The sequence below is a fragment of the Alosa sapidissima genome, chromosome 23 (assembly GCF_018492685.1).
Source record: "Alosa sapidissima isolate fAloSap1 chromosome 23, fAloSap1.pri, whole genome shotgun sequence".
NCBI classification, from domain to species: domain Eukaryota; kingdom Metazoa; phylum Chordata; class Actinopteri; order Clupeiformes; family Clupeidae; genus Alosa; species Alosa sapidissima.
The window spans coordinates 7,472,001-7,491,848 of record NC_055979.1 but is presented as its reverse complement, the minus strand read 5'-3'; the positions used below and the strand labels follow the sequence as shown (position 1 = coordinate 7,491,848).

General features: G+C 40.6%; 1 protein-coding gene across 4 annotated transcripts; it reads left to right on the top strand.

The window, feature by feature from the left end:
* The first annotated feature begins 576 nt into the window (after positions 1 to 576).
* Positions 577 to 19,470, top strand: LOC121698923 (interleukin-1 receptor type 1-like). Of its 4 annotated transcripts, none has more exons than XM_042081437.1 (10): positions 12,114 to 12,270; positions 12,670 to 12,751; positions 13,018 to 13,228; positions 13,449 to 13,614; positions 14,792 to 14,930; positions 15,043 to 15,105; positions 15,254 to 15,392; positions 16,240 to 16,379; positions 18,358 to 18,480; positions 18,993 to 19,470. In XM_042081437.1, exons 2-9 carry the CDS (start codon positions 12,673 to 12,675, stop codon positions 18,447 to 18,449), a joined length of 1,029 nt encoding a protein of 342 aa, XP_041937371.1. In that variant the 5' UTR covers positions 12,114 to 12,270; positions 12,670 to 12,672; the 3' UTR covers positions 18,450 to 18,480; positions 18,993 to 19,470. The 4 variants fall into 4 exon arrangements, with proteins under 4 accessions (XP_041937372.1, XP_041937375.1, XP_041937371.1 ...); XM_042081440.1 differs by having other exon boundaries at positions 12,116 to 12,270; positions 12,670 to 12,689; XM_042081438.1 differs by lacking the exons at positions 12,114 to 12,270; positions 12,670 to 12,751 and adding an exon at positions 577 to 744.
* The last annotated feature ends 378 nt before the right edge of the window (positions 19,471 to 19,848 follow it).

Sequence of the window (19,848 nt, the reverse complement as noted above, 5' to 3'; positions counted from 1 at the left end):
TCTTCACACTTACATAGGCTACGGAAGGCCTTACAGACTTCAGCTGGTACTAACCAGAGCCATATAAAGGTAGAGTTGCGACAACTCCATTGACGCTAATGTTCCATTTTTTTTCAACAATGGCGGCTAATGGAAGCCTCAAATAGTTCCCGAAAGTTAACAATTTATAATAGCAGCAGTGTAGTTACAGACTGTAGCCAACATTTCAGACTCAGATTTACATTATGCTCATCCGAATAATAATAATAACAGTAACAATAGTAATAGTAGTAAAGTAATAGTATTAATAACCTTATTATAATAATAAACTATTTATGTATCGACTTTGACAGCTTTTCTGCTGCTCAGTTTTTATCAGTTCCTTATCAAATAAATTAAAAGAGGCTAAAGCCCAATAAATGTGCCACACATAATAGCCTAATATAAGATAGACCTTGCCTATATACCATTTCAATTAGGCAGCACTAGGCAACACCACGAACGAGCTGTCATTAAGTTTTTGTGTTTGTAGACTACAACTTTTATGACTGATGTGTCTTGGGAATTTAGCTTTAGCTGCTACCATCATGTCAACATAATTGTAACGTTATCCACAATGCTCATCTAGCCTATGGATTTAAGTGGTTTAATTTTAAAAAGGGCAGCAAAAGTGGGATAAAGTGCAACTGCTTCCCCAAAACAATTTCTCCATAACTGTGGATTTAATCGTTATGTGGATAACTCAGTGGACTAAACACATAAAAGGTAAGATTTTGTTATCACAAAGCTAGATGGTTCGTTAAATATGGCGAAGCATATTTACAGCCAACTTTGTACTTGCAGCAGTGAAACTGAGTTTGTTGTTACGTTTCTTCAGTTAGGAGCAGGACTGTTTTTTCTTTTTTTTGCATTCATTTTCATTGGCAAAAGCTAGCCTAATATGCATGAGAGAACCTAGATTTGAGGGAGCTGCAGCTGTTAGCATCAGCACGGTCATATTAACACAGCAGGGCACACTAGCCCAGTGATGGCTAGCCCAGTGATGAAGGATCGTGTAAAATTCCCATCCCCAGAAAGTTTCAAACCAAGCTTGCGCTGATGATGCATGATCACTGATCAAATTGCTATTTTCTGACACGATGCACACCATTCTCAGGTGCTCACCTGTCTGAATCTCAAGCTTTAGCCTAGCATCTTAATGCTGTTCACAGCATGGTGAATGACAAACGATGACAAAATGCTGTTCATGTTTATGAGTTCATAGCCTGGTTATTTATCGAAGGACTTACATGTCACGTTTTATATTTTATTATGATCACTCGCATTACCATGAGGTAACTAAATAGATAGGCCTAATGCTACGGTTAACTTAGAATGCCCACCATTACACTGGAGATGTGTTTTTTATTCTCCCGCGACGATAGGCTAGGCTTGGCTAGGTAATTCGCTCATTAGCTCAAATCAGTGACTACCAGAGGAAACGCGGGGTAGAAAACTCAAACAAGTAATGTTAGACTAGCTGTGTTACAGTTTCTCGTTGCAAAATCAAAATGTCACAGGAGCTCCATGCGCTTTTTGTAGGCTACACGCAGTCTCAAAAATACTGTTTACAGCTTTTATTGTAATTGTTTATTTTATATAGCGATAATTTAGATACACTTATGGGGTGGGTGCAATTGCGTTTTCTAAAGAATCTCCCGTCTTGATTTTGTACAGAAATTAATATTAAGTGACAAAAGGGCGGAAAAAAGGTCACCTTATATAGCAGGCTAAGATATAAGTTCTGGAATTTAATTTAATATTGTTGTAATGGTAGGATAACTACATAGTTTACACAATAATTACATTTACGATATTGTATATCAATGCATTTATTGACTGTCAATTACCCAAAATCGTGGCTCTGTCTATCATTGAACAGTAGCCAGAGAGGGTTAAAGCTAGTAATCAAGGATCTTTGCAGTAGCCTATTTAATGCATTCTAATCCATTGTCAATCACTTCCGGGAACTAGTTGAGGTTTACACAAACCACGTGACCAACGGAATTTTGAACACCCATTGTCGCAACTCTACCTTTATATGGCTCTGGTACTAACTATATAAAAGTCTATTCAACTTGATTTAACAGAGATCTCTGCACTTTGTACTCTGAATGGGCGTAGATAAGAACTGGCAGAGCAGGCTAGGCCTACACTCAAGCACACTAATAGGCATGAATTGATAGTATTGATATTGAAGTATCTTTTTTTTAAGCGGACAATTTCTTGTTAAAGAGATCAATCATCAGCCTAAAAATGTTTTATAATGTTGTATTGTTTATGTGGTCCACTTTTGCACACTACCTTGTAGAATATCTTTGCTTTTTGTTTTTTTTACTCTTAAGAACCCCTAGAACAAAGATATAATGGTCTCCAAAAATTAACATGCGCATCCCACAAGCCCCCAAATTAGACACATAGGCCCCCCTACTACCAAGCGGGCCAAGTCAGTCAGCCTTTTGATTACGGAGTGAGACCCACACCATCTGTAATCAAGAGAAGCAAGCTGTTAGCCGATTAGATCGGACTGCTGTCGTAATAGCATCATGTTTCCGGACATTGAATGAAGTGTAGTTAGCCTGTAGTCGTCATCACCCCCTCCACCTTACACCACTGAAACTCTACCTGGGAAGGTAAAACCCATCTCATCTTGCAAGTGAGTAACACCTGATCATTGTGAAGACTCAAGAAAACAATTGTGGTTATTTAAGTATTTAGTAATTGTGTGAAGTAAAGTAGGCTTTTAAGAATTAAACCGAAAGGAACAACTGACCATTCTTTGCTTTGCTACTTCTTTCTTAATCCCATTTAAATTACTCCATCAAATGTTATAGTTGCGTATGTATTGTACTTTAACCACTTGCATACTTTATATACAGTGCTACATCTCATCAGTAGGCCTATTTGATTAGTGTTGAGGAGGTGATAAGGGACTACATCACAATCCATTCTTCCTCTCAGACAGCCTCAGCCATGCCCGGGGTGGGTAATCGGGAGGATCGGGAGAATTCCCGGTGGGCCGCTTCACTTTTGGCTGGTCGAGGAACAAAATATTGACATATGTCACATCACGTTAGTCTATCTTCTCTTAAAGTAGGCTATACACGTTCCGCATTCTGTGCATGACACCGTTGCCTCTGCATGGGTTGTAGTCTACCATGTGAGGGAGTTCTCCCCTCCCAAAAAGAGTTGGCCCTACAGTAGCCATAAGTGTCAGGAAGGATGGTTGGTAGAAAGAGGCCAGGAGGGATTGAAACGGCCAGATAGAATGCTGCTAAATGTGCCAAGCTTCCAGATTACAGACTAAAGTGACAACTGGTAAAGAGAGATAGCCTATAGGCAAAGATTATTAACAATGTAATTATTTGGCTAATATTGGATGTTGTAGCGTTGTATTCGCAAGCAACATATAAAATTACTTAAAATATTAGCCTTTTCTATCCGATTCATAGACTTTGCAGTATGCAAATATTGATAACAAAACTGAAGCTTGATCTGTGTAGAATGCGGTAAAAATTGTAGCCTCTGAGCAGGAGATCAACCTAGCCTGGGTGTTCCCATGCTGCCTTGCGCGCGATTTGATTCACGCTGCTAAGGCAGCCTGGAGACCATGGAGCAAATTTTCGCCTGAGATAGGGGACCAATCACAGAACAAGGGGGAAAGCAAGACGATGATGAGCTATGCACAGACGCATTTGATAGACATCCGTGGCACCCAATAAACGGATCTGGGCATTTTTTTCAAATACGAGAAAATTAACGTTTGGTTCCCAGACCACGTCTCATTGAGAAGTGGTGGCGCTAGCCAGGCTAAGATCAACCAGTCGACCACTGAAAATGATGAGCCCGAAATTAGTGATGAGGAGGCCATGACTACAGGGACAAGTAGAGAGGATAAGTTAAAGTTAATTCATGTAAGAATGATAAACCTTTATGCCTTGTATGCTCAGAAGAGGGTGTAGTAAAGGAGTAGGCTAACTCACCAAACAACAATATAGCCTACCAATGCAAAAAACATGTAGCCTAAATATTAGTTCAATATGCCTCTTTGTGGAAGAGTGGAATAGGCTACATTTCAAAGGCTTTCGTTCTTTCTTTCTTTTTTCTGTCATTCTCTCTGTTTTTATTAACTTGTAGAATAGTGGAATATTTTTTGTTAACTTCTCAGTTGAAGTGAATTATTATATAACCTTTACACATTTGTTGAACCATGGTAGGACTACTAGTAAAAACTACAGGATAGTAAGAGCTGAAATGTTGCTTCATTTATCCAATTTCCACCACTATGGAAAAGTGGGCCGGTCTTGGGCCTGAAACTCCCGGGCTGAAAAGTGGCCCCACTCCATCCCTGGCCTCAGCAAGGGCAGAGTGTGGACATGTGTGTGTCCATAGTATTGCACAGTAGATCTGGATGGCAGACCGTGTTGACAGTCAACAGCAAAGGCCCCTGTAGGTCTGTCCGACGTCCTCCACCACCACAAACACAGAGCACACGACCAGACACACTGTCTGGACGCACAAGTGGCACTGGCATAACAGACATACAGTAGCATGCAGTCAGATATGCAGGACATGGATCGCATTATAGATTTGCAGCTGAGGGACTGGTGAAGTGCTTAGAAGTACAGAGGAGTCATGCAAGAAGACTGGTAGGAGTTAGTACTGCTAGGCAACGCAATGGTGCAAATGTACAGAAGTATTTCTATTAAGCAGGACTCAGCAGAGCTGAACACACCCATAGCCCTTAGCAACAGTGAGGAATATTGGCAACACCTATGCTTCATTCACAAATATAAATAATTGATCCTGTTATTAGCATGCTCTCGACTCTCTTCCGCTATCTTAGCCGGACCTTTGTCCCTATACCGTGCGTGTGTCATGGCTATTCCACAGATGGGCCCAAGAGGGAGGCCCTTGGCCCTGAGGGCTGGGACAGGCATGGCGCAGACCTGCTGACGTTCAGCGCACGGTCAGGGGGCTGGGAGCAGGTGTGGGCTGCCTGGTGGCCTGACACAGGTGCGCAGGAGGCTGGGCTTGTGTGCTGAGTAAGCCCCTTATACCCTCATGGACCAGACCAGATACACACACACACACACACACACACACACACACACACACACACACACACACACACACACATGCACACACACACACTGTCATGCACATACACCACACACACACAGACACACACACACACACACAGAGACACACATGCACACATACACACTGTCATGCACATACACCACACACACACAGACAGACACACACACACACACACACACACACACACACACACACAGAGAGACACACATGCACACACACACACTGTCATGCACATACACCACACACACACACACACACACACAGAGACACACATGCACACACACACACTGTCATGCACATACACCACACAGACACACACACACACACACACACACGCACGCACGCACACTGTCATGCACATACATCACACACACACAGACACACACACACACACACACACACGCACGCACACACACTGTCATGCACATACATCACACACACACCCAGACAGAAAGCAGATAAGAAGAAGCAGAACAATGAAAAGAGGTAGACAGACAGAAAGACAGTGAGATAATGAGAGGAACAAAGCAATTCCAGGAAGGAGAGAAAGAGATCATGTGACAGAGACACGCTATCTTTCCGTCTTCTCTTTCACTTCCCGCCATATTTTGCTGAGATGACGGTTTTATTTGTGCTCCCTCGGCTCATGGTCGTGGAAAGGACTCGGAACGAGATGAGGACAAACTGTACCAGCACTTTCACACCTCTCCACCACACGCATCCTGCTGAGGCTGATTCACATCTGAACAGTGCCAGCGCAATTAGAGAGGCAGGGGTCGCAGAGAGTCACACTTCCTCTTCATCTCTCTATCTCTCTCTCTCGCTTCCTCTTTCTCTCTCTTCCTCTTTCTCTCTTATCCCGTCTCTTTCTTTCCTTCTGACGTATGGTATACTGCATGAATTCTCTCTCTATACCACTGGCAAATACTCATTCAACTGTCTACAGAAGGGCAGAGGGTGCCTGTGTGCGGCAATTGGCGCACATACAACACACACAGAGACCGACAGATGGACGGATAGACAGACAGACAGATACACACACACACACAGAGACAGACAGCACACACAAACACACACACACACACACAGACACAAACAGAGAGAGAGAGAGAGAGACAGACAGCACACACACACACACACACACACACACACACACACACACACACACACATTACACTGTATGAATCACTTCTAATTTGCTTAGTAACAAGACAGTATTTGCCATTATCATTGTGCACTTGTATACAGTATATGTTTTTAAAACTAATTTAATGTCATTTGATTATTGTTTAGTGGAACGGAAATCTGTAAAAAATCCTTTGTGTGCCTTAGTTCACAAATATTCAAATGTCCTATTCAAGAATCCCTTATGTCTGTGCCACTCTCGTGCTAATCCTCCAGCTGACATTTAAATGGATTTTCTGAAAATTACATCTGTATGTCAGAGACGCACTGCCACTATCAAACACGTTTCTCGAGAGTCGGTCACATTCACATTTCTCTCCATATGCCAACGCATGCGGGCAGAGAAACATCTAATCCAAAAATAATTAAAATAACTATTGGCTTAAAAAACGGCGAAGCTAATCACTGTACGGAGTCCGTTAATCCATTGTCGGCGGATGAGTCTAGTATTGTGTGAGTTTATGTCAGAATCAATATCACAGACAGTGATGAATACCATCTCTGGCTCTCCTGTCTGTGACCAGATCAGCTCAACTTCCCTGACTGGAATATTGCTTAGTTGGCTGCAGAGGCAATGCAACATTTATGCAAGGCTGGAGCTGATACTACACATCTATGATTTGTCAGAGACACTGCGTGGATCTGTGAATTAGCATGCAGCTGAATGAAGGAAAACACAGCTAAAGGCTGCTGGTTGCACAGCTAGATAGATAGATACTTATTGATCCCCAGGAGAAATTCAAGGTCTCAGTAGCATACAGACAACACACACACATTCACTGACAGCAGAATGTGTCTGTGCATAGTGAGGTAAGGTAAGGTGCTCTGTATTAGTGAGTGATAGATCATGGTGATAGTGCAAATGAGTGCAACAGTGCAAGAATAAAGTCTATATATCTATATATCTATTTATATAACTATATTAAGAAAAGGTATAAGTGTGGCCACAGTTCGGCTGTGGCATGGAGGGAGGGGTTATGCATATGTGCTAATATAGCACGCAAACAGTGAGGCAGAAAGACAGTGGTAAAAAGTGGCTCGTGGACAGACAGTATCCAAACATGGAGGGGGTGAAGAGGCAGACAGACTATACAGAGAAGTCTATCTCTCCTCTTCCCTTAAGTGAAGCATTGAACAGTTCAATGGCCCTGGGTAGCTAGTGGTTGTCACTGGATATGTTATGGCTTTTAGCTGTGAAGCAAGTCATAAAGTCTTGCAAACATACTTTCTTTCACCTCCTGAAAGATAAAGTACATACCAAGAACTGCAGCATAGATCTCCACGAGCACTGTAATTCAGTGAAATGTGTACAGCAAACAGTAATTAAAATATTCATTATGGTGTAGTTGGTCCAATAGTTGGCCAGCAAATGGGAACTCAGATACTCAGATATACGGCCTCTTGGCTGCGGCCCCAGGATATTACTGGAATTGTGAGCTACGGCAGGATTGAAAGGTTAACATGCTTAGTGATTTACAAAATGTAACTTTTCCTTTCACTCTTGCACTGGTGCGTATACAGACATACTGTATGTGTAAATGATATGCATGAGTATGCACACAGTAAATAATAGAGGTGGGAATTGCCACAGAGGTGACGATATGATGCTATCACGAAGGGATGCGATTCTTTACGCAATAGTATTCTGCAACATATTGAGTACTGCTGGATAGCTGTATCAAAATATTATTGTTAACTTGGCCAAAGTATCTGGATTATAAATTTGTGAATTACTCTGTGATTCCCACCCCTAACTCTCTCTCGCTCTCTCTCTCACACACACACCCACCCACCCACCCACACACACACACACACACACACCCACCCACCCACCCACACACACACACACACACACACACACACGCACACACACACACTACACTCATGTCACCCTCTCTCATAACAATAGATAGTAGTGTGATGCAAACTGCTTTTACCGCAAAACCAATGAGTACATAATGAAGATTTAATGCTGTATTAATGCAGAACTGCTACTCCTGGTATGACTGTTGACGCACAAGGACAACCAATTTAAGGGAATCCAGATAGTGTTAGCCCTTCTCATATTACACTCGCTGTGTACCATCAAAAGAGACGTCACACATCCTGGACATATATTCTATTTCAGCTCTTTCCATCACACACACACACACACACACACACACTTCAGATCCATCCACAGATTTGTCATCATGCATCATGTGCAATATTTGTTCATTAGAAGTAATTTCCTCTGTGTGTGTATGCGCGTGCATGTGTGTCTGCATGTGTTTGGGTGTCTGTATGTAAATAAGTGTGCTGTTTAAGGAATCCTATTTTATACTGTACTTCTGTCATATGTTTTATTTGTATGATCCTGTAAACAGACACAATTGATTTAAGGATGACACTTTCTGCAGTTTTGTTCTGACACAATGACAATAAAGTCCTAATTTCATAAATGAGATCTTGCAGTATTCGCTACCCCATTGTGCTACATCTTCATTCAACTGTCTGTTCTGATATAACAAGAAGCCATAAAGACAAAAAGGAAATGAGTGAATACAGTCTTGTGACTACTGTGAGACACACAGTGAGGAAATTGCTATAGGGCTGGTTTAAACTACGGTGTGTGTGAAAGGACACATTCTGCAGTTTCCCTCAACTTCTCCTCTTTTTGTTCCTCTCCTTGAGACGGCCTAGCATCCAGTCAACCTCAACCTCACATGGACTACTTAGCTGATATAACTGCTAAATCTGTACTTGTGGTGGTGTTTACTTTTGTAAAATGATAACTGGAGTAAAATAAATCCAATAACGTGCACTGTAAAAAATTATTATGTTCTCTCATCTTAATGGATGCTGTTAAATGTTTTTTCTCCATGTAATAACCTTGAACTATGAAGACATACAAATGTGTATCTTAATATTCATTACAACGAAATGAGTATTACTGTTGATGTCACTGAATTTTATCTTTACTATCTAAATGACAGACAGAAGGACAGACAGTTCTTCTTCTCTCTCTTCTTCCCTCTATCCATCTCTCACACACTCAGTCCTCCCATATACCCACACCGAGTGCACATAAATATACTTGCACTGACTGTTCATTCAGCCTTGACAGCAAACTTATCTTCCCTTGGCCAGCAGTAACTCTTTTGCTCGTCCCAGGGTGGATGGCAATGTCCTGTGGTGTACAGAGAGAGAGAGAGAGCGAGTGAGAGTGAATATGTGTTTGACAGAGAGAGAGAGAGAGAGAGAGAGAGAGTATATGTATGTGTGTGACAGAGAATGAAAGCGAGTGTGTGTATGTGTGTGTGAGTGACAGAGAGTGAGAGAGAGAGAGTATATGTGTGTGATAGAGAATGAGAGCGAGTATGTGTATGTGTATGTGTATGTGTATGTGTATGTGTGTGAGTAACAGAGAGAGAGATGTGTGTGTATGTGTTTGTGTGTGTGTGACAGAGAAAGAGGGAGGGTTGTTGTGTGTGTGTTTGTGTATGTGTAGGGGGATGGAGGTGGGGGGTTGCCGACATGACCATCATACAGCACAAGTGGGTTTGGAAAGTAAGGAGGAATGAGTGAAAGTGGAGGTGTGTGTGTGTGTGTGTGTGTGTGTTGGTGGGATGGGGGTTGCTAAGCGGCCATGACATCACCCAGGGACTGTCTATTTCTGGAAGCACTTGGCCTGGTCCATTAATCAGACGGTGCATCCTCACTCCTTCTTAGTCTCACCGCCTCCCTCCACTGCCGCTGCCGCAGTAGTGAGAGCAGGAGCAGGGACGCGCAGCACCAGACACATCATACATCATCAGCTACCGCTCAGCTGTGTGTGTGTGTGTGGTGTGTGTGTGTGGTGTGTGTGTGTGTGTGTGTGTGTGTGTGTGTGTGTGTGTGTTGTGTGTGTGTGTGTGTGAGAGAGAGAGGATGACAAAAGGAGAGGTGTAACACTGAGTTAAGGTGGATTGTATAAGAGGCATGGGGAGGAGCTACTTCAACACTTCCTCTGTCTGAGCATGTGATTTATCATGTGCCTTGGAGAGAGGACTGTCAAGGGTATGGAAAGGGCCCCAACATTGTCTTCCAGGCAGCGCAGCATGGAAGACACTAGGGTTAGGCAAGGGTTAGGGTTAAGGTTAGTATTAGGATAAGTTAGGATTAGATGCCTTGAAGTCGACGGTGGGGGCTTAAACACCATCAAGCATGGAAAGGGCTGATGCATTATTTCCTGTGTTTCTCTGTATGTGTATGATTCAAAGTAACGTCATTAGCATGGCTGTATAGACACAGTGTTGCCAAAGTCCGAAAAACAATAATGTAACACATTCATTTGTAATATAGCTTTAGGCTAGCTTTTGTGTGTGTGTGCACGAAAGACAAACAGAGAGAGAGGGAGAGTGTGTCAGAGATCACACCTCAAAGTGACAAGTGCCACAGGAAAGAAATCATCTTGCAGCTTGGCATAATAAGTCAGAATGGTTGCTTTGGCAACCAATCAAGGTTCAGGGAGTTTATTTGCACCTGTGGCAGCTTTTCCTTTCACTTTACTCCTTAAGTAAAGTGGAGTAAGAAGCATGAATGTATAATTCAAAGAACCATGAGAATGACACTGACCACTCTTGAGACCATGACATTGTTACAATATCATAACATTGGACATTACGATAGGCTACTGTCACTGACCAGTTTCTCTATAGGCTATTTAATGGCATTGTGACCACTTCACAAATACCCTAATGTTGCATTATCACAGTAACGGGCTTTCTGTGAAATATGTTCTGTCAGTGTGGAAACTGTAAACAATGTCTTATTGACTTCATTAAAGCAAAGACAGGAACCTCTTAATTGTGTTTTTATTAACTTCATCAAAATCAGTTTGATGGTTAACCCATATTGTCATGCGAAGTATAGGCTGCAGATACTACAGGTCCACAGCTCTCACGTCCATCTATGCAACACACAAAAAGCATGATGCTAACAATAACACAACTGTGATCAAGCTTTTATCAGCACAATTGTTTGTGTTTGTAGGGTTTTTGCATAGGTCTACCATCAAAATCAGTTTGATGGTTAACCCATATTGTCATGCGAATTATAGGCTGCAGATACCACAGGTCCACAGCTCTCACTTCCACCTATGCAACACACAAAAAGCATGATGCTAACAATAACACAACTGTGATCAAGCTTTTATCAGCACAATTGTTTGTGTTTGTAGGGTTTTTGCATAGGTCTACCATATCTTTAAAATGTGGGATCCTTATTGTTTTCGATCAAAAGTCTTTAAATCAGCTTTAACATAGCACCAAACATGTGCCTGTGGCCCCCCCACCTCCGTTCAGAAGAGCCGTGTTGCTGTTGTTCTGGTGTAACTATTCTGCCATCTAGTGGTTTAAATTTAATTGACATCCCAAACAGGCCCTGTTCTTTACAGTTGCCGTAGTCTTTAAATATAAATATTTTGTGAACAGCAGTTAAGGCAGACCCGTGGGAAATAATATTCAGTAGATCGAGTAAAGGACGTATTATGCTGACACTTAGGTTCGGCATCCTAGTTATAACAGTAGAAAAGTTACACACACCTTCACACCTCTCACTCTAAAACCTTATGGTCTACAGCGGATCTGTTTGACAAAGATTGGCCATGTCTAATTTTTGTGAATGATGACCACAAATATGGGATGGGCGCCAGTTGGTGGACGTCTTTAATAATAGGCTATTCATTTTTAGAAACAAAACTCCGATTTTTTCCTTATGTTTTGCATTTTCCGAACACCCTGCTCCTTTTTAAAGCTTTACGAATAGTCTACTAATGTTCCATTGTCTAAGACTAGACTAGAAAAAGAAAATGTCAGAGATTGATAATATTACACTGGCACACGTGATTTTAAAATCAATACAGCAGTGTCAGATCGGCCGGTTTTCATTTCACTTCATCACAGTTCCTCTATATAGTCACCCGTCAAGAGGACAACGTTTTTGGTAAGACATGTTTATTATCCTTAGCTTAGGCCACTGGTTTACGGAGCGCCCGAAGAATGGTGGTAATGATTTTTTTAGATGTGGGAATTTATTTTTAGAGACCCTTTTGCTCTCCCTCGCAAAATGTTTTGCGTTCAGTGCGCAATAACTTTTGCGTTCCCTCTCAAAGTCAGAAGTATTGCGAGGGAACTCAAAAGTATTGCCAGGTGGTCTCTCTAAATTCACAGTCCTCTAAAAAGATAATTTCCACAATGGTCCTTCGGGTTCTCCGTACTACGGGTAGCCTAGGCACGGCCTAAACTATTTATTTGCTTTGAATAATAGAAAACTCATGGCAAAGAGTTCAAATAGAAACCACATGTTTTTGGATAACAAAATGTTCTCGGCTTTGTTTTCTAGACGATGAGGAGTGCGACTGGGTTTGTTGGGTTCTTGCTGCTCATTGCGAGTTCCAGTTGCAATGAGTTTGTAATGCATGAAGGTTGAGTAGGCATAAATAAAAGTGACTTCATGTTATGTTTGTCAATGTAGATTAAAAGATAAAAATAAAACGTTCTTATTTTCACTGTTTTCCTATTTCTGAGAAGCAAATCAGCAACATTTGTGTTTGTCTTTCACTGTTTGTCCAGAAAATGTCTTGTCTCACAAGAACTAAATCAGCTAGATAAATAATAAAGATAGATTTTTAAAAAAGTCGTTCCATTGCACATCAACTCTCAATGCCTGAATGCATGCATTACTCATCAGGTCAGATGGTAGAGTCAGTGTATGGAACAGAAGGCCAAGTATCCTGGCTTGAGTGTGAAGTGGACGTGGAGGAGAACAACCTCACAGTGATCTGGGCCCGAGACAACCAGACCCTGGACACATCCACCTCTCGAATCAGAGTGCAAGGTGCCATGCTGTGGTTTCTATCTGCTGAAAAAGGAGACAGCGGAATGTATACCTGCAGGGAAAGGTTTGGACTCTTTGTTGAGAAATAGAAGTGGTGTGTCCATATTCAGTTGTCATATGTTAAGCTGCACCCCCCAAAACATAATTCAATTCAATTAATCTTTATTTATACAGTGCTATGGCATGACCATATATTAGGGCACTTCACAGAGCATACTGTAGCTTGAACTTGACATCTTCCACATGGAACATGGGAAATATTCTCAACTGTGCCTGTTCCACAGCCTCCAGTCTCCTGTGGCGTCCCAGGTGTTTCTCTCGGTTTCGAGCAAGCCGTGTCCACAGCCAAGTTTGTTTGAAACTGTCCAGCAAGGGACCAATATGACGCTTCTCTGCCGACAGGATGAGATCTCCCAGATTGCATTGGTTAATCACATCCGCTGGCTGAAGGTAAATGGCTATTGCTAACCAGTGAAGGTGAAGAGGAGACACAGTGGACAGTAATATGGATAGATGGACAGACACAATGTCATTCAGCTTCCCAAAAGAGAGCATCATGTCCAACCACATATTGCATGACATGTAAACAATCAGCCAAATGACTGTTGTGAGAAGGTCAAGTGCATATGTAATAGCAAGCTGTTATGATAGTTGTGCAGTATGTAGGCCTACATTCCAGGGTAACTCCAGTCTAACAAACTCTATTTGTGGATGAGAACGACTGTACATTTTCATTTGGGACCAAAATGACATCAATTGGTGCAGTTTAGAATAAGACCACAACTGAATAGCATAGATTATAGCCTTTGGGGGCAACTACACAACATCAAAATAAATAGCTTTTTTAAAGCTAGCAGACAAACTGACGTATTTCACCTTTGTAATTGTAATGAGGGTATAAGAAATGATTTGCGTAGTCAGTGCATTACCTTTCTCTCCTTCCGGTCACCGTTATCTTCTGTGGAGTCCGTACAAATCGATTACCGAATGCATCTCAAGCATCGTCATTGCCTCTGGCAATGGACGCCAAATAAAGAGAGTTCAATAATATAGACTTTCTCCTCACAAGATGGCCGAGACCTGATTAACAAGGTAATGCACTGACTGCACTGACAAGTCAAACACAATGCACTTACACATAGTCAAGGTCAAGTAGAAATAGGAAATCCCTGGCCTCTGACCATATAGAAATGGGTACAAATGTGCAGGAGTCATCTCAATACAAAAGGCATCTGTGGAAAAATACCTATGACGTCTTTATCCTACATTTGAAGAGTTTGGTTCCAAAACGCTATATCCACCATTTTAATGAATTTTCATCAATCATTTTTTACATTTTGTTTTCCAAGTAATTTCAGTAGAAATGTTTTGGGTATTGCTATTTGATTTATCTTTATAAAATCAAAACATCACAACTGCAATTTGATTGATATTTCTTGGAATACAAAATCAAATATGACTTTTTAATGTTTTTAAAAACGGATATACAGTATATATATATTTTGGAACCAAACTCTTCATTTTATTTCTGTCTGTAATGTCTGTTCTGTATGTGCCCAACATTCTTGTCAATGTCAAGAGGCAAATGTCTGAACTTGGTGTGACATTGATTATTTTTCTTGTCTAGGACTGCAAACCTATTGATAGCATAACACTTGTAAACATTATGCCTGGTGATGCAGGGAACTACACTTGCGTGATTAGTTTGACATATGAAGGGAGGAGCTATCTTGCTTCACAATCTACTTGGCTAGAAGTAAAAAATGGTAAGTTTTGTTGCATCAATAAACTGTAGTTTCTAAGTCCACCTATTGTGTTTTTAAACAAATTGTATTCCAGATTTAGATGTATTGATGTGTTTCATCTGTTTATCCGTAGATCCCCCTCTACAGACACCTAAGGTGACTTACCCAAAAGAGGACACAATATACATCTTTCCAGGTCAGTGCAGATTAACCCACCATATGATGTGACAAAGAAATAATTTAAACAAGCAATTAACAGGCGCACATAGGTCAATGAGTTCAGTTCAAGGTCTAAAATGGTCAAAAGGTCATGCTCTGTTGTTGTTATGTGTTGTGTCCCACAGATCAGCCAGCTAATCTGACGTGTATCGCATCACTTGGTTATGATGAGGAAATTGTGACTGAAACTATATCTTACTGGACTGTCAACAATTCATTTATTGATAACTATCCAGAACTGAAGAAAAATACTCATTCGACCATGTAAATGCCTGTTTATTTATCTGCTCAACAGAGAAAGAGAGTTCTACTTCTTCTGTGGCTTGCCTCAAATGCAGTCAAATACGGTCACATATTGGGCCCTAATTGAAATACTAAACAAAATGCAAGTGTAAAATTTGACTAAAGCTAATTAAAAAAAAAGAGGTTAAATCTATTTGCTAATGCAATATTTTGGTTTCCCAAAATACAGAGGATAAGGGTAGTAACAAAGAACCAAACCAAACAAACAAAAACCTATCTAGCTCCTGACATACCCCTCTGTGAGGTGAGGCTTACCCTCTCTCTCGCTAAAGGCCAGTGACTCCCATCAGATGTTCCATATAGAGCACCTGCTTTTTACTTCCTTTAGTTTTGTTTTCGTTTTTACATTTACTTTTGTCTTTTTGTAAAAAAATGGGTTGTGCCTACGGATACTTTCCGTGGACTTGCTGTGGAGCCCCACTAAGTCTTCCCCCTGGCTGATCTTTCTGAGTTCCACCTAACACCATACTTTATCCATTTGTATCAGGACCAATTTCTACTGTGGCAAGTCTTAAATTCCCTCACACCATTTTCCACATAATTGCAATTAAAATATTACCCCCCAGATGTGTGCATGTATTTAGACAAATAACAATAAACCAAAACATAATGTTGGGCCTATGTGCACACATGGGTGTGATATACAGTACATGAGTACATAACAATTGACTTTACACTTTACCTGTCATTTGAATTGGGGCCCAATGCATTGTACTAACGTACTGTTTTAACAGTCTTTATAACATTGATGAAATAGTACTGAGTTGTTGCAAATGTAAATACAACTGAAATCTTTGTTACACTGCAGTGAGATCAGAGATGGGATGTATTACTCAGCCAGCATCCTTTCAATCACAGTGGTCCAACAGGAGTTCTTTCACGTCCCTTTCCGGTGCAAATTCGACAATCCGGTGGGAACAGCTCACAAAGATTTGTGGCTGAAACCAAGTAAGTTTTATATATAAGTATTTTTTTTAAAATATTTTTTTGGGGGGTTTTGCCTGTATTTCGACAGGACAGGAAGTGAGTGGGAGAGAGAGAGATGGGGTGGGATCGGGACATGACCGTAGGTCGGATTCGAACCTGGGTCCCCGTGGGTACTTGGACCCGTACATGGTACGGACGCTGTAGCCTGTTGCGCCACATATATAAGTTTTAAGCATTTCTTGGTTAATGCATGAGCACATCGAGACTATGTTCACTTTGTATGTCACATGAGACACATACACACACACACACACACACACACACACAGGACCTGAAGTAGTGTTAATTTCGTCAGACGAGACGAGAGGAAATATGTTCGTCAACAACCTTTTTTTTCATGACTAAGACGAGACGATGACGAGACGGCAGTAATGTCCTAAAACACTGACTAAGACTATCTTAAGATGCATTATTGTTGACGAAAAAAGACTAAAATGTTTTGCATGAAATAAAAACTAAGATAAAATCTCTCTTCATTTTCATCTACAAAATGAGAAGACAGAATATTTAGCTGTTACGTTTTCAAAATATTCCGAATGAGTTCATACGCAACAGCTTTCCTGTAGGCTAGTCTACGTGCTGTTGCTGCAACCCTGTGGCTGCAACACGAAACTACATGGAACAAGAACACTGGAGATTTTTGCCAGAGTTAGCAAGCTAACTACCTAAGCTTTATGCCACAATGCTACATACCCAGAAGTTGAAGCTTCTCTCATACAAATTAACATCCCCCAGAATGTCCATACGAAAATGTTCATCATGTAATGTCAACTATTTAACTAGTTAGACTGATGATACAAGTAAGCTAATATGGAAAGTTCGCTAGCAAGTTAGCTATGGCTAAGATGGAAAGTCTGTTTGGGGAATGTGTTGTGTTTGGGCGTATATCGCCATCGAGTGAGGCGGAGTAAAACATTAATACTTTGGTCTACGACAGTGTTTCTCAAACTTTTTCAGTTTCAGGACCACTTAACTAACCCTAGCTAAAAAAAAAAAAGATTAGACCTACTTCAACAGTAGCCTATAATTAGTCTACACTATAGGCTTAGTCACTGAACCACCTTGCTTATTGTCTTTGCACTTTGCTTATTGTGTGGATTCATACTGTATGATTTAAACTGGCATATCTTACATAGACAGTGTTGCAGAACTGTTTCTACATACAAGTTGGTTCAATATTGCAAACAACTCATCTATATTATATTTTACCACGTCTGCTCGCGGACCACTTGGGATAGCTTGCGGACACTAGTGATTTCCTGACCACACTTTGAGAAACACTGGTCTACGAATATGACAGTGGTCCAGTCGAATCTTTTACTGTCTATGGTCAAATCCCAGCCGAGCTATACTGTAACTGTAGCTCGACTTACCTGTGCATGTAAACATACTGACTGACAAAAATGACTGACAGAATGAGTAATTATAACAGCCCTGTGGACACACAATATTGTTGGAAAATTGAGATGTGTGAAACACTATTTGACTCAAATGGTAATCAGAAATAATTTGTTATAAAAAAAGACTAAAATGTGTTGACTAAAACTGACTAAGACTAAGATACCTTTAGTTTTCTTTTGACTAAAACTAGACTAAAATGACGAGACTTTTAGTCGACTAAAACTTGACTAACAAAAATGATATTTGAATGACTAAATATGATAAAGACTAAAAAGGACATTTCGTCATAAGACTAAGACTAAGACTAAATTAAAAATAGGTGACAAAATTAACACTAACCTGAAGAGGCTGTAATACTTGATAATAATATTTTTCTTGATTTCATGTCAGTCAAGTGTAATAAATAAACAGGTTCTCATAGCCAACCATCTGATTTGGAGATATGTTTTACAGTATTTCCGTTCCAATGTGTCTGATGTAAGTTGTAGTGTTGAGTTCATGTTTAATGTATGCTTCCTCTTCATCCTGTCTTATCTAGTTAGGACTCGTGTTTTTCAAAGCTGCCTCATCATCCTTGCAGCTCCCATATTGGCCATCATTGCTGTGGTTTGCTTCTCACGATGCTGCTGATGCAATACCCAGGCTTTCTAAAGAGAAACTAGTAAGTGCAACAAAGAGTCACTTCAGCAATCAGCAATGGGCAAAGCAGAAGCAGTTTGTACACAACTTGCTACCCAAAGTTTTTGATTGTAAAGCTATTACCGCTTAGTCAGAAGATTAAATGATTGATTAATTATCCACTAATTTCACTCATTTATCTGTTACTAAGTGATAATTGAAATCATAAATGCATCTAGTAACTGAGTGAATTCCACCCCTTAACATTAAATGGAGGCCTGATTTATGAAAGTGGACCTTACAAGCTATAGTATATCATTCATTCTGCATACATTTTTCACTATGTACATTCTGCAGCATACATTCTCCCTTCTTTCGCTCAATTAATTATGTTCAGCTTGGATACCACCTGGCAGCTACAACACAACCACTTGGGGTCTAAAAAAGTATTATAGGGGGACTATAAAAAGTATTTATAGCATAATATGAAAGTAATTTCCTGTATTTGAGATTGATTTACTGTAAATGTTGATTTCAGCTCTTTTTTTGTCCCAGACTAACATGTCCGCCGAGGCCAATGGCTCTTGGTACGCTGACACCTTCACACCCATGTCCTTCCAAAGGTCTTTAAATCCATCAAACAAAGGAAGAGGACAGAGGCTCGAAAATATCATCCCCTACTGCTGACTTGAATGTGAATTACATGTTGACAAATGTGTCCAGTACTGCAGTGAAGCTATGACGGACAGACAGAGGAAGAGGTGGTGTCTTATCTGAACATCCTGCCATACATCCCAATTTAGAAGTTATAGCTTCTTTTTTTCATGTTTTACATAATAAATATTTCAAGTATAGCCTATAGTTGTAAGCTGTAAAGTATGGGCTCCAGGCGTTGATGAAGGATGTAGGCCTATATACTTGTGTTTCAGAACAAATGTTTATGCCTGTCATGTCATTTTACATGAGTAGTAAGTGCTTCTGTTTTATCTGTAGCCTAGTTGTACAAAGTAAGACTAAAGTAGCCATTACAAAACGGCAGTTTGTGAAACCTCTTGTTTTCAACATACAGTACTGCAGTCTGATTATAGTTCTCTAAATAAACACCAGGTGGCACTGTAATACACAGTTTTTGTCACTGTAGACTTGGTCACATCATAGAAGTTGCATGCAATTCACCACCATGTCGCTCGTAGAGCTACAGAATTTGACCTCACCTCTAGGCTCACAAATATTAGGCTACTACTTATTACATGACATTAAAATGCATGCATTGTATGCATCTGTCTTTCACATCAAATAACTGTTAGCTCTACAGACCATTTATTCTTAGACAGCCTACCGGAAAGCACCCTGTATTTGCAAAAATGTCTTATGATGATTTGCTTATGAGTACCCAGGCCTCCACCTCATT

Excerpts from the sequence above, each read along its gene's own strand:
- LOC121698923 (XM_042081437.1), top strand. The coding sequence starts at position 12,673 with ATGAGGAGTGCGACTGGGTTTGTTGGGTTCTTGCTGCTCATTGCGAGT. Across the intron at positions 14,931-15,042 it reads TTGGCTAGAAGTAAAAAATG|ATCCCCCTCTACAGACACCT; the intron begins GTAAGTTTTGTT and ends GTTTATCCGTAG. Across the intron at positions 15,106-15,253 it reads CACAATATACATCTTTCCAG|ATCAGCCAGCTAATCTGACG; the intron begins GTCAGTGCAGAT and ends TGTGTCCCACAG.